This window comes from Salvelinus alpinus, chromosome 10 (assembly GCF_045679555.1).
Source record: "Salvelinus alpinus chromosome 10, SLU_Salpinus.1, whole genome shotgun sequence".
Taxonomy (NCBI): domain Eukaryota; kingdom Metazoa; phylum Chordata; class Actinopteri; order Salmoniformes; family Salmonidae; genus Salvelinus; species Salvelinus alpinus.
Window position 1 is genome coordinate 43992928 of NC_092095.1, and position 15568 is coordinate 44008495.

At 45.6% G+C, this 15568-nt stretch overlaps 1 protein-coding gene across 4 annotated transcripts in view; it reads right to left on the reverse strand.

The window, feature by feature from the left end:
* LOC139532080 (MAGUK p55 subfamily member 7-like) overlaps positions 1 to 15568 on the reverse strand; it is a 255470-nt gene that overhangs the window by 118993 nt on the left and 120909 nt on the right. For all 4 annotated transcript variants that reach the window (XM_071329214.1, XM_071329210.1, XM_071329212.1 and 1 more), the window contains one exon: positions 5998 to 6075. In XM_071329214.1, coding sequence (XP_071185315.1) covers positions 5998 to 6075 — 78 coding nt within the window. The remainder of the gene's footprint in view (positions 1 to 5997; positions 6076 to 15568) is intronic.

A 15568-nucleotide genomic window follows, 5' to 3' on the forward strand; every position in this document is an offset into this window, starting at 1 on the left:
AGCTCCTCTAGTATAGCAGGTCAATTACATACACTCTACACAACAACTTCATTAGGTTTCATTTCGAGCTCCGAGCAACGACGCGGTTGAAAAAGGATACTTCTTAAAAACACACACAAGTGCTTGGAATCGTTTTGGTAGTAGCACCGTCGTCGTCTGCTCTGGCACTCCTAGACAAGTTGAAAAAACATCTCTGGGTTTTATCATGATATCTAATAATCCCTGCGTGAGGTATCTCACAGAATTTATGAGGAAGCGTAAATTTAAAAAGCTGTAATTTGAAAAATGTACGGGGGGCTGATAGTTGCGTCCCTTAAAGAAATACTGAGATGGACGCTTGCCACGACCTAGGGAGGGAGGGAGAGAGGGAGAAGGAAAGAGAAACAAAGTTGTCCTGCACTCTCTCTCTTAATTCAGTTAAATTCTTTATTGGCATGGGAAACATACATTTACATTGCCAAAGCAAGTGAAATAAACAAATAAAAATGAAATGAACCATCAGAAATTAACAGTAAACATTACACACACAAGAGTTTCAGCATAATAGAGATTTCAAATGTTATATTATTGGCTATGTACAGTGTTATACAAGTAAGAGAGGAAAAAATAAATACAAATAAATATGATTGTGTTTACAATGGTGTTTGTGCTCCACTGGTTGCCCTTTTTGTATAGCAAAAGGTCACACATATTGCTGCTGTGATGGCACACTGTGGGATTTCACCTAATATAAATGGGAGTTTATCAAAATTGTATTTGATTTCAAATTATGTGTAATCTGAAGAAAATATACAGTTGAACCTGTAAGTTTACATAAACTTAGTTTGGAGTCATTAAAACTTGTTTTTCAACCACTCCACACATTTCATGTTAACAAACTACAGTTTTGGGAAGTCGGTTAGGACATCTACTTTGTGCATGACAAGTAATTTTTCCAACAATTGTTTACAGACAGATTATTTCACTTATAATTCACTGTATCACAATTCCAGTGGGCCAGAAGTTCACATACACTAAATTGACTGTGCCTTAAACAGCTTGGAAAATTCTAGAAAATGATGTCATGGCTTTAGAAGCTTCTGATAGGCTAATTGACATCATTTGAGTCAATTGGAGGTGTACCTGTGGATGTATTTCAAGGCCTACCTTCAAACTCAGTGCCTCATTGCTTGACATAATAGGAAAATCAAAAGAAATCAGCCAAGACCTCAGAAAATAAATTGTAGACCTCCACAAGTCTGGTTCATCCTTGGGAGCAATTTCCAAACGCCTGAGGGTACCACGTTCATCTGTACAAACAATAGTATGCCAGTATAAACACAATGGGACCACACAGCCATCATACCGCTCAGGAAGAAGAAGCGTTCTGTCTCCTAGAGATGAACGTACGTTGGTGCGAAAATTGCAAATGAAACCCAGAACAACAGCAAAGGACCTTGTGAAGATGCTGGAGGAAACAGGTACAAAAGTATCTATATCCACAGTAAAATGAGTCCAATATCGACATAACCTGAAAGGCCGCTCAGCAAGGAAGAAGCCACAGCTCCAAAACCGCCATAAAAAAGCCAGACTACGGTTTGCAACTGCACATGGGGACAAAGATCGTACTTTTTTGGAGAAATGTCCTCTGGTCTGATGAAACAAAAATAGAACTGTTTGGCCATCGTTATGTTTGGAGGAAAAAGGGGGAAGCTTGCAAGCTGAAGAACACCATCCCAACCGTGACATATGGGGGTGGCAGCATCATGTTGTGGGGATGCTTTGCTGCAGGAAGGGCTGGTGCACTTCACAAAATAGATGGCATCATGAGGGAGGAAAATTATGTGGATATATTGAAGCAACATCTCAAGACATCAGTCAGGAAAATGTTCTTCCCCAGACTTGAAACTCACATCTGTTGAACTGCACTGTTGGTAAGGGCTTGTAAGTAAGCATTTCACGGTAAAGTCTACACTTGTTGTATTCGGCGCATGTGACAAATAAAATTTGATTTGACATAAGTGGCATGCTTGGGGAAGAACATTTTCACCATAACAATGCACCTTTATAATAAAGCATTACATGCATAATCGCATTTTTGGTGACTTGAGAATGTATTTTTTCCCCCGCTAATTGATTGCATTTTGGAACATTAACGTTTATAGCCTACTGCGGTTAGGCTCTACACCAGTTGTAAAGCGAATGAATGTGCTTAACTTTAAGAAGTTATTTGGCCACTTTAGTTGTGATACAAAACATATAGGCCTATGGACATGAGGTGTGCGACTATGATTTGAAAAAGTTGCCAAAAAAAGGCAAGCGCTGTTTCTTTCCTTACTGCAAACAAGCTGGGCATCATTTGCAAGTGTCAAAATACTGTATCATTCACAGGTGAGAGGCTAATACTGTCACCCCTCAGACTATTCTTAATTGAATCTTGTCTTTACATATAGTAAATAATATAAGTGTGAAATTAGTTTTCATTTAGAATAGACCATTATCATGCACCTAACTCAGAACAGGGGCAGGGGAAAAAATACATGTCATCTATGCACTTAAATAGCGAATGGAGGACGCTTTTCCCGTCGTTCATTTTCATGCCAGCCAGGCAGGCTATACTCCTGTTGTAAAGGTAAGCAATGTGCTTAATATTAGGAAAGTTGAGAAATAAATATAGTAGGCCTTAGCCTATAGAAAGCTGATGTGATCCTCCTCTTTTTAAGAGGCCATAACTCTGTTTTCTCATGCATTTGCATAGCCTATAGAAATGTTATGCAACATGAACTCTTGTGAAGTGTTTGACTTGATTTTTGATCACATTTGCATTGATGTCAGAGTGATTAGAGGGACTATAGAGTGCTGAGTACCAGGCAGTTAGCATGTTTGGTAGGCTACAAATGACAATCAGCAGCATCAGAGCTTGAAAGAGCGTATTTACCGTGACTAAACGGTACCATGGAATTGAATTACACTCATGACTCGTGACCGCCGGTGTGGCGGTAATACGGTCACTGTAACAGCCCTACAACCTTAGAGGGAAATGGGTTCTATAACTAATTCAAGTATTTTTTGCTAGATTCTAAGTGGGATGTTGAATTGTATGTTCCTTTTGATGGCCTAGAACAGTGTTTCCCAAACTCGGTCCTGGGTCCCTCCCCTGCTATTTGAATCAGCTGTATAGTGCTAGGGGGGGAAAAAACGTGCACCTAGGGGGGCCCCAGTACTGAGTTTGGGAAACACTGTTGCCCTAGAAGGCCCTTCTTGCTTGTCTCTCAGATCGTTCAAAGCTTTATGGAAGTTACCAGTGGTGCTGATGTTAAGGCCGATGTTGGTTTAGTTCGTTGTGTGCTCTTAAGCAACGGTGTCTAGATGGAATTTGTATTTGTAGTTCTGGAAACTAGACCATTTTTGGAACATAATTATATTTGTCTTACTGAGATTCCAGGTCTGACAGAATCTGCGCAGCAGATCTAGGTGCTGCTGTAGGCCCTCCTTGTTTAGGGACAGAAGCACAAGAGCATCCACAAAGACATTTGACTTCAGAGTATAGTAGGGTGAGGCCGGATGCTGCAAACTGTTCTAGTGCCCTCTCCAAGTCGTTGACATATACAGTACCAGTCCAAAGTTTTTAAACTATTTTATACATTGTAGAATAATAGTGAAGACATTGAAACTATGAAATAACACATATGGAATCATGTAGCAACCAAAAGTGTTAAACGAATCAAAATATATTTGATATTCTTCAAAGTAGCGTCCCTTTGCCTTGATGACAGCTTTGCACACTCTTGGCATTCTCTCAACCAGCTTCATGAGGTTGTCACCTGGAATGCATTTCAATTAACAGGTGTGCAATTGTGGAATTTCCTTGTTAATGCGTTTGAGCCAATCAGTTGTGCTGTGACAAGGTAGGGGTGGTATACAGAAGATATACCTATTTGGTAAAACAAGTCCATATTATGAGAACAACTCAAATAAGCAAAGAGAAACGACAGTCCATCATTACTTTAAGACATAAAGAACTTGAAAGTTTCTTCCAGTGCATTTGCAACAACCATCAAGCGCTATGATGAAACTGGCTCTCATGTGTACCGCCACAGGAAAGGAAGACCCAGAGTTACCTCTGCTGCAGAGGATAAGTTCATTAGAGTTACCAGCCTCAGAAATTGAGGGCCAAATAAATGCAACATAGAGGTCAAGTACAGACACATCTCAACATCAACTGTTCAGAGGATACTGCGCGAATCAGGCCTTCATGTTCGAATTTCTGCAAAGAAACCACTACTAAAGGACACCAATAAGAAGAAGAGACTTGCTTGGGTCAAGAAACACGAGCAATGGACATTAGACCGATGGAAATCTGTCCTTTGGTCTAATGAGTCCAAATTTGAGATTTTGGTTTCGAACTGCCGTGTCTTTGTGAGACGCAGAATAGGTGAACCGATGATCTCTGCATGTGTGGTTCCCACCGTGAAGCATGGAGGAGGAGGTGTGATGGTGTGTGGGTGCTTTGCTGGTGAGACTGTCTGTGATTTATTTAGAATTCAAGGCACACTTAACCAGCATGGCTACCTCAGCATTCTGCAGCGATACGCCATCCCATCTGGTTTGCACTTAGTGGGACTATCATATGTTTTTCAACAGGACAATGACCCAACACACCTCCAGGCGGTGTAAGGGCTATTTTACCAGGAAGGAGAGTGATGGAGTGCTGCATCAGATGACCTGGCCTCCACAATCACCCGACCTCAACCCAATTGAGATGGTTTGGACGAGTTGGACCACATAGTGAAGGAAAAGTGGCCAACAAGTGTTCAGCATATGTGGGAACTCCTTCTAGACTGTTGGAAAAGCATTCCAGGTGAAGAACGTTGAGAGAATGCCAAGAGTGTGCAAAGCTGTCATCAAGGAAAAGAGTGGCTTCTTTTTAGAATCTAAATAAAAATATATTGGTTACTTTTTGGTTACTACATTATTCCATATGTGTTATTTCATAGTTTTGATGTCTTCAATGTAGAAAATAGTAAAAATAAAGAAACATCTTTGAATGAGTAGGTGTGTCCAACCTTTTGACTGGTACTATATGGCTGTGTGCTCTTCAGAAGGATAGGAATACTCCACAGCACTTTGATTACAATAAACAGAACAGGGGATTTAAACAAAACCACACCATTAAACCATCGCTGTCCCTCCTCCTCCACTTACAGTACTAAACCAGACTGGATCAGTGGTTTATACAGGTGTGTGTGTGTGTAGTTAACAATGAGCGTGGTTTTCAGCATTGTGATGATCGGAGCAGAGGTACTAACGGCCATACAAAAGGATAAAACCCATTACTGGCAGCCATGTTTGCACTCTGTCTTTGCGCACACGCAAGCGCGCATGCGCACGCACAGTGGAGCACACACACACAGTGGAGCATGCACGTCAGCACACACACAGACACACACACACACACAGTGGAGCCAGCAGTGGAGTTTTGGGGACAGGAAAACAGGTTAATAAATTGAGGGGCCGCGTGCCACAGGTGATGGTGTGACGCCTCCTCTCTCTCTCTCTCTCTTTTTTCCTGTATTTATGCTCCACGATTCATTTCTCCTCTTTCATCTGTCGTTTCGTCTCCTCCTGTCCTCTGCCCTGACGTTCTCATCCATCTTCCATTTCTGCCATATCTCACTCTCTCCCTCCTTCCTTTTGCCCTCTGACAATGATCACTTTCTCCCTGGGGCCATGGGAGCTGGATGTATGGGAGGGAGAGGGGGTAGAAAGGAGGGAATGGTGGAGGAGGGGGTTGAGGGGGGAGTAGGATCTACGGGTGCATTGTTATTGGAACAGGCGAGTCATTTGGTTCTGAGAATGAGAAGAGCCTGGTAGCTACATGGAGCGAGGTCAGAGTTCATGGGGAGGAGAAAGTACAACAGTGAAACCAGATCTGATTCCCAGCAGGCGACTCAGCGGGGGAGCAGGGATAGGGTCTGTGTGTGTCTAAACAGGGGCAAGGAGTAGTTAGCTACTTACGTCAGTGGCTAGGGACCCTGCGCTGTCCAGGACGGGGGCAGGACTACGATCCTCATAGTGCTGCAGCCTCTCGTGGATCTGAAGGAGAGACAGAAACAAAGGAGAGATTGAGAGAAAGAAAAGATAGATTGCTGTGGTGAGAGAGGGGTTGGAAGGTCAGCGGGGAGGCTGGGCTAAGCAAACACACACAGGGCAGGCTAGGGTCCCAGTTGAGGTAGCTGGTGTCTGCGCGCACACACACATACAGGCATACACTCACACACACACTATCAGAGGGCTACCGGAGCACAACAGACTGCTTTAGTACTGTTCAGTTCATTCTCCAATTGTACAATCAATCCCCTTCTCGTCCATCCACTGGATTTGCTCTAGTGGGTATGGATTACTAAACATTTCAACAGCTTCACAACATACTTCATTATCAATTTCAGCACTGCAACATCAGAACCCAGCGTTAGTCCTAGGACAGGAAAATAAACTGGGGGGGAAAAAAACATGTTTTAACACTTTACACAGACAGACACACATCTCTCGCTGCTATCATCACAGAGAGAAAGAGCCGAAGGTGAAGTGAGGGGGGGAGAGAGAGAGAGGTGGAGAGAGAGAGAGAGGGTGCAGCGATCAAGAGATAGGGAGAAAGAGAGAGCGAGAGAGAGAGAGATAGGAATAGAGGCAGCGAGAGGAACAGAGGGAACAGAGAGGCAGATATGATCAGATCTGTTCAGATCAACCCAGCTGTCATGTGTGATGTACGAGCTGCTGTCGAAGAATGCGACGACAACGCAGGATGTTGTCAGAGCCAATCAATTATCGGAGAGGGACAACCACTCCCCTACTGCTTCTCGCGCCATCCCTCTATCCCAGGACGAGGGTGTGGAGCTGGGCCAAGGGTTGAGTGACAGCTGGGCCCAGGCCATGGATCCTCGATTATTCCTGGATGTCCCTGCAGCCAACCGACATTCCAGCACGACGAGGCGGGGGGAGTAAGCCCTCTGGCTTGGGTGACAGAAGAAGCCTGGCTTGGAGATCATGAAGCCTGATGGGCCTACGCAGCACGGCACTCACGCTCTCTGTCTCTCGCGCTCTGTCTCTCGCTCTCTCGTTCTTTCTCTCCCCTCGCTTGCCTCCTCCTTCTATCTCTCTGCAGACATGGAGCAGTGACAAACCACAACCAGAGAATCCCTCACTAGGAGGAGGAGAATAATGAGATGAGGATGAGAGAGTTTGTTTTCTGACACGTTGTTAACAACTACAGTTGCTGTGTAATTAAAACATCTGTTTCTCTCTCTGCCTAGCTTTTTTCATTTCTGTCACCGACCAGGGTAAAAAATGTAGGGGATTTTATTTGAACAAAACATCATGTTGTTTGTCATTTTAGTCATTTAGCAGTCGCTCTTATCCAGTGCAACTTACAGGAGCAATTAGGGTTGAGTGCCTTGCTCAAGGGCACAGACAGATTTTTCACCTTGTCGGTGCGGGATTCAAACCACTCTTAACCGCTAGGTTACCTGCAGAGCATTGCAGATCGACTATGGTGTGTTTTTATAGAAGGGAATTAGGTTGCAACATAGCTAAACTAGAAGAACTCTTCATATATTGAAAAGGATCTAATCTATGATGAGGAGAAGTGCACAGATCAGGTTGCAAAACTACCAGTAGTTTACCAAAGTTACCGGAATCTTCAGTAATTTTTGGTAATTAACAGAAAATCTATGGCAATCTATCGTAACTTTGGAAATTTCGACTTGAATTACAAAAAAACAAAAACATGAATAGTATTAATTTTACGGTATATCTGTTTCCTTTTGGCCATGAGTTTCTTCTAAATAGACCTACTGTATGATTCAAGAGAAAATTGCCTAATAAATGAAAAAGGCATTTAATCAACAGACCCACAAGTAACTGCTGCCCCTCATGATACATTGAGATCATTTGTGGCCCCCACCACCATCAAAGTTGCCCATCCATGCCCTATATAGTGAACTACTTTCGACCAGGCCCATAGGGTTCTCGTCAATAGTAGTGCACTATATAGGGAATAGGGTGCCATTTGGGACACCCTCTCAGACTAAGGCTTGGGACAGGGATGCCTCTACGGCAGACAGAGGCTTGATAGCCCAGAGAATCAAACAAATCTGAAGGCATGGATTTAAAGATCAACATCACACAGGTTTGACACTTTCTGAGGTAAGATATAACTGTGCTCTTATGTAGCGATAGCAATCACAATTCGAACCTCAAGTATCTCAAGGATAGTGATAACCGGTATGAATCACATTGCAGACAAAGGACTAGGCTAAATACTCTCTGTGCTGTTCTACAGTAGCCTAATCTCTTCAGCCTACAGGGTTCATGATCCTCACCCCACAGCCCATAAAAGGGCACAGGAGAAGCTCTAGTTACTTCATCTGTCCTGCTGCACATCCATCTATCACTCTGAAAAACAAGGTGAAAGAATGTCACTGTCTTCTGCCTTCCAGCATTCCAGAATGAGAATCACATCTGCTTAGCTAGTTCCACCGACTCCGAGTTACCAGGAACCGGTCTGTTGCTTCGTTACTGTGGAATTTCGCTGCTAAAATGTGAACTCCAATGGCAATTATTTTTATTTACAACTACAGGACCGCATCCAAACGGCGTCTCGGTCCGTGAGTGGAGCAGAGGACAGGAATGCATCTGTCCGCCTGCCGATCGGGCACAGGTCATAGCCAGCACCGTCACGTATTTTAAAGTCATTACGAGCTGCTTTACATATCATAGCTGCATTCTTCAGGCCCCCAGCGATACACTGCTAGTGCTCCTGGCAGGCAGAAAGTCTGTGTGTGTGTGTGTGGTGGTGGAAAAACCTCAGGTCTGTAACACAGAGGTAGTGTGTAACAGCCAGGCAACGTCAGGTCAAGGGCTCAGCTAAACCCAGAGTAGAACTAGAGGATAGGGATGCCTCCCAAATGGCACCCTATGCCTCCCACATTTCTCCTATATAGGCTAGTGCACTACTTTTGACCAGGGCCCATAGGACTCTGGTCAAAAGTAGTGCACTACATAGGGAATAGGCCATCGGGGATGTATTCAAAGGGCTAGAGGCAGGAGAATGCACAGCCACAGGCAGGAATCAAAGGCAAGGATTCTGACTGCAGTGAGGAGAGGACGGAGCAGGATGACAAATACAGAATTTCCTCTTTTAAAAGAGCGGTGGAGTCGCTCACCCGCAAAACGCTGCCTAGATGCTCAGAGCAGAGCGGAGGTCCCTGAAGTGAGGGGCTTACAGGGATGAATGTGTACATTTACAGGGAGAGGCGCTTCAGAAAACAGACTACAATGAACCAGTGTGTCCTGATCTCCCAGTGGAGCCCCCAGGCCAGGTTGTGTCCCGTTCCATAAATACCCCACAGGATTAAAATACACACAGCAATACACTAAACATAAACACAAGGATAGGAATAGGAACCCTGAATTGGAGGTGATGTTAATGTTTGAAATAGGAGAACATTTCCAGAAGGGATTTAAGCCACCCTAAGAAGACAACATCAGTCTTCCTTATCTTCAGTAATTAGTCTTGGACGTCAACCCATGCTGTGAGTCAAAGTCATGGTTACCAGATTTAAAGTTTTGTCTGTGACCCTTGCTTCAATGGCAGGGAACCCCTGTGGCATGGCAGTCCAGCACCAACACACTGAGGAGGGCACAGAGGAGAGGCAGACCACAGGGGAGCACATCCTCCAAAAACACCAAAGGGACAATAACAACCATCTGGCAGAGCAGCAACAACGAGAGAGAGAGAGAGACAGAAAGAAGGATGGAAGGAGAGATGGTGGAAGGGAGAGAGAGAGAGAAAGAGAAAGAGAGAGAGAGAGAGAGAGAGAGAGAGAGAGAGATAGAGAGAGAGAGTCAATTGGCCACAAGCGGTGCTCTTGAGCTAATTTGAAAGTTAATTTGAAAGAGATAAAGAGAGAGAGAAAGAGAGAGAGAAAGAAAGAAAGAAAGAAAGAAAGAGAGAAAGACAGAAAGATGGAGGTTGTGAGAGATGAAATCAAATCAAATCAAATCAAATTGTATTAGTCACATACACATGGTTAGCAGATGTTAATGCGAGTGTAGCGAAATGCTTGTGCTTCTAGTTCCGACAATGCAGTAATAACCAACAAGTAATCTAACCTAACAATTCCACAACTACTACCTTATACACACACAAGTGTAAAGGGATAAAGAATATGTACATAAAGATATATGAATGAGTGGTGGTACAGAACGGCATAGGCAAGATGCAGTAGATGGTATAGAATACGGTATATACATATGAGATGAGTACTGTAGGGTATGTAAACATAAAGTGGCATAGTTTAAAGTGGCTAGTGGTACATGTATTACATAAAGATGGCAAGATGCAGTAGATGATATAGAGTACAGTATATACAGTGGGGAGAACAAGTATTTGATACACTGCCGATTTTGCAGGTTTTCCTACTTACAAAGCATGTAGAGGTCTGTCATTTTTATCATAGGTACGCTTCAACTGTGAGAGACGGAATCTAAAACAAAAATCCAGAAAATCACATTGTATGATTTTTAAGTAATTAATTTGCATTTTATTGCATGACATAAGTATTTGATCACCTACCAACCAGTAAGAATTCCGGCTCTCACAGACCTGTTAGTTTTTCTTTAAGAAGCCCTCCTGTTCTCCACTCATTACCTGTATTAACTGCACCTGTTTGAACTCGTTACCTGTATAAAAGACACCTGTCCACACACTCAATCAAACAGACTCCAACCTCTCCACAATGGCCAAGACCAGAGAGCTGTGTAAGGACATCAGGGATAAATTGTAGACCTGTACAAGGCTGGGATGGGCTACAGGACAATAGGCAAGCAGCTTGGTGAGAAGGCAACAACTGTTGGCACAATTATTAGAAAATGGAAGAAGTTCAAGATGACGGTCAATCACCCTCGGTCTGGGGCTCCATGCAAGATCTCACCTCGTGGGGCATCAATGATCATGAGGAATGTGAGGGATCAGCCCAGAACTACACGGCAGGACCTGGTCAATGACCTGAAGAGAGCTGGGACCACAGTCTCAAAGAAAACCATTAGTAACACACTACGCCGTCATGGATTAAAATCCTGCAGCGCACGCAAGGTCCCCCTGCTCAAGCCAGCGCATGTCCAGGCCCGTCTGAAGTTTGCCAATGACCATCTGGATGATCCAGAGGAGGAATGGGAGAAGGTCATGTGGTCTGATGAGACAAAAATAGAGCTTTTTGCTCTAAACTCCACTCGCCGTGTTTGGAGGAAGAAGAAGGATGAGTACAACCCCATGAACACCATCCCAACCGTGAAGCATGGAGGTGGAAACATCATTCTTTGGGGATGCTTTTCTGCAAAGGGGACAGGACGACTGCACCGTATTGAGGGGAGGATGGATGGGGCCATGTATCGCGAGATCTTGACCAACAACCTCCTTCCCTCAGTAAGAGCATTGAAGATGGGTCGTGGCTGGGTCTTCCAGCATGACAACGACCCGAAACACACAGCCAGGGCAACTAAGGAGTGGCTCCGTAAGAAGCATCTCAAGGTCCTGGAGTGGCCTTGCCAGTCTCCAGACCTGAACCCAATAGAAAATCTTTGGAGGGAGCCGAAAGTCCGTATTGCCCAGCGACAGCCCCAAAACCTGAAGGATCTGGAGAAGGTCTGTATGGAGGAGTGGGCCAAAATCCCTGCTGCAGTGTGTGCAAACCTGGTCAAGAACTACAGGAAACGTATGATCTCTGTAATTGCAAACTAAGGTTTCTGTACCAAATATTAAGTTCTGCTTTTCTGATGTATCAAATACTTACGCCATGCAATAAAATGCAAATTAATTACTTAAAAATCATACAATGTGATTTTCTGGATTTTTGTTTTAGATTCCTTCTCTCACAGTTGAAGTGTACCTATGATAAAAATTACAGACCTCTACATGCTTTGTAAGTAGGAAAACCTGCAAAATCGTCAGTGTATCAAATACTTGTTCTCCCCACTGTACATATGAGATGGGTAATGTAGGGTATGTAAACATTATATTAAGTGGCATTGTTTAAAGTGGCTAGTGGTACATTTTTACATAATTTCCATCAATTCCCATTTTTAAAGTGGCTGGAGTTGAGTCAGTATGTTGGCAGCGGCCGCTAAATGTTAGTGGTGGCTGTTTAACAGTCTGATGGCCTTGAGATAGAAGCTGTTTTTCAGTCTCTCGGTCCCTGCTTTGATGCACCTGTACTGACCTCGCCTTCTGGATGATAGCGGGGTGAACAGGCAGTGGCTTGGGTGGTTGTTGTCCTTGATGATCTTTATGGCCTTCCTGTGACATCGGGTGGTGTAGGTGTCCTGGAGGGCAGGTAGTTTGCCCCCGGTGAAGCGTTCTGCAGACCTCACTACCCTCTGGAGAGCCTTACGGTTGTGGGCGGAGCAGTTGCCGTACCAGGCGGTGATACAGCCCGACAGGATGCTCTCGATTGTGCATCTGTAGAAGTTTGTGAGTGCTTTTGGTGACAAGCCGAATTTCTTCAGCCTCCTGAGGTTGAAGAGGCGCTGCTGCGCCTTCTTCACGACGCTGTCTGTGTGGGTGGACCAATTCAGTTTGTCCGTGATGTGTACACCGAGGAACTTAAAACTTTCCACCTTCTCCACTACTGACCCGTCGATGTGGATAGGGGGGTGCTCCCTCTGCTGTTTCCTGAAGTCCACAATCATCTCCTTTGTTTTGTTGACGTTGAGTGTGAGGTTATTTTCCTGACACCACACTCCGAGGGCCCTCACCTCCTCCCTGTAGGCCGTCTCGTCGTTGTTGGTAATCAAGCCTACCACTGTAGTGTCATCCGCAAACTTGATGATTGAGTTGGAGGCGTGCATGGCCACGCAGTCGTGGGTGAACAGGGAGTACAGGAGAGGGCTCAGAACGCACCCTTGTGGGGCCCCAGTGTTGAGGATCAGCGGGGTGGAGATGTTGTTACCTACCCTCACCACCTGGGGGCGGCCCGTCAGGAAGTCCAGGACCCAGTTGCACAGGGCGGGGTCGAGACCCAGGGTCTCGAGCTTGATGACGAGTTTGGAGGGTACTATGGTGTTAAATGCTGAGCTGTAATCGATGAACAGCATTCTCACATGGGTATTCCTCTTGTCCAGATGGGTTAGGGCAGTGTGCAGTGTGGTTGCGATTGCGTCGTCTGTGGACCTATTGGGTCGGTAAGCAAATTGGAGTGGGTCTAGGGTGTCCGGTAGGGTGGAGGTGATATGGTCCTTGACTAGTCTCTCAAAGCACTTCATGATGACGGAAGTGAGTGCTACGGGGCGGTAGTCGTTTAGCTCAGTTACCTTAGCTTTCTTGGGAACAGGAACAATGGTGGCCCTCTTGAAGCATGTGGGAACAGCAGACTGGGATAAGGATTGATTGAATATGTCCGTAAACACACCAGCCAGCTGGTCTGCGCATGCTCTGAGGACGCGGCTGGGAATGCCGTCTGGGCCTGCAGCCTTGCGAGGGTTAACACGTTTAAATGTTTTACTCACCTCGGCTGCAGTGAAGGAGAGCCCGCAGGTTTTGGTAGGGGGCCGTGTCAGTGGCACTGTATTGTCCTCAAAGCGGGCAAAAAAGTTGTTTAGCCTGTCTGGGAGCAAGACATCCTGGTCCGCGACGGGGCTGGTTTTCTTTTTGTAATCCGTGATTGACTGTAGACCCTGCCACATACCTCTTGTGTCTGAGCTGTTGAATTGCGACTCGATTTTGTCTCTGTACTGGGACTTAGCCTGTTTGATTGCCTTGCGGAGAGAATAGCTACACTGTTTGTATTCGGTCATGCTTCCGGTCACCTTGCCCTGGTTAAAAGCAGTGGTTCGCGCTTTCAGTTTCACGCGAATGCTGCCGTCAATCCACGGTTTCTGGTTTGGGAATGTTTTAATCGTTGCTGTGGGTACGACATCGTCAATGCACTTCCTAATGAACTCGCTCACCGAATCAGCATATTCGTCAATATTGTTGTTGGACGCAATGCGGAACATATTCCAATCCGCGTGATCGAAGCAGTCTTGAAGCGTGGAATCAGATTGGTCGGACCAGCGTTGAACAGACCTGAGCGCGGGAGCTTGTTGTTTTAGTTTCTGTTTGTAGGCTGGAATCAACAAAATGGAGTCGTGGTCAGCTTTTCCGAAAGGGGGGCGGGGGAGGGCCTTATATGCGTCGCGGAAATTAGTATAACAATGATCTAGGGTTTTTCCAGCCCTGGTAGCACAATCGATATGCTGATAGAATTTAGGGAGTTTTGTTTTTAGATTAGCCTTGTTAAAATCCCCAGCTACGATGAATGCAGCCTCAGGGTGTGTGGTTTCCAGTTTACAAAGAGGGCTTGATTGTGTTTCGACTTGCGGGACCCACGAGGAGGTCTGGAGCTCCTGGTTAACGTCGTCTGGCCAGAGGCGTTCGACATGACCCCTCCACTGCTCTACTCAACCCACCCACCCGTCCTCTTCACCACCTCTCCATCCCTCCGCTCCTGTTTCCAGCAGTAGCCAACGGAGTGTATCCAGTATCCAGAATCCACTGGTGGCTCAGAGCACTACAGCTACTAACTCCAGAACACCTCATCAACCCCTCTCAACATGGAGGGAAAGAGACTCAGTGAGGAGGACTGTACCAAGCAGGGGAGACCGGACAAACAGACAGACAGATGTGCAGGCTTGAGACTAAAATGCTTGTCAGTCAGTGTTTACCCAAGAACCCAGGTTAGCCCTTAGTCTCACAGAGCCAGAGAGGAAGGCTGGCTGCCTGGCTGTGTTCTCAACTTCTCTCACACTGGGTTGGCTTACAGCAGAGCCCTGGAGATGGCTTGGTCTGGTCTGGCTTGGTGACCTGGACATTGTGATTAGGAGCTTCAGACAGAGCATGGAGAAGGCCATCCTCAACCATCTAACTGCCACTGAGCACTAACTCAAAGACTTTCAAATTAGCTCAAGAGCACCTCTTGTGGCCAATTGACCCTTAAAACAGCCATAAAATGGTAATGTAGACAGCACTTGAGACTGCTGAGGGGAAAGAGGCTTGCTGTTGTGGTGGTGTATTCTAGTGTAGTTAGGCTGCTGCCTCCTCCACCGTGCCTTCGCAAGGAGACAACACCAAATCAATGTGTTGAGCGGTACTGATACCTGTCGCCCTACTGAATTTGACCTTTCAGCCTTCCTCTGGAGGTGGCTGAAACGCACAAGGAGCGCAGGGAGCACCTTGCCTTGAGGAGGCAGGCCGGTGCACGGAGGTCTGATTCAGGACTGGCGCCTAAGCTCCGGATCTGCTAGGAACACGCTCGGCTCTCGTTTGACTTGGAAAAGGCCTGGAGAATGTGACAGCTTATTAAGAGCAGATGCACTGAGGGGGAGACAGAGAGAGAAAGAGAAGGGGTCCAGGTTGCCGTGACAGCCATATCATTAAGTTAGTTAGAGGATAGATTTCCTTACGGAGCACTACGCAGCTAGGAAAGTGAGTGTTGGCTGCTGGGTAAGAGGACCCCAGAGTAGGCCCTGTTTATTCTGCATGGGGAGACAGAGA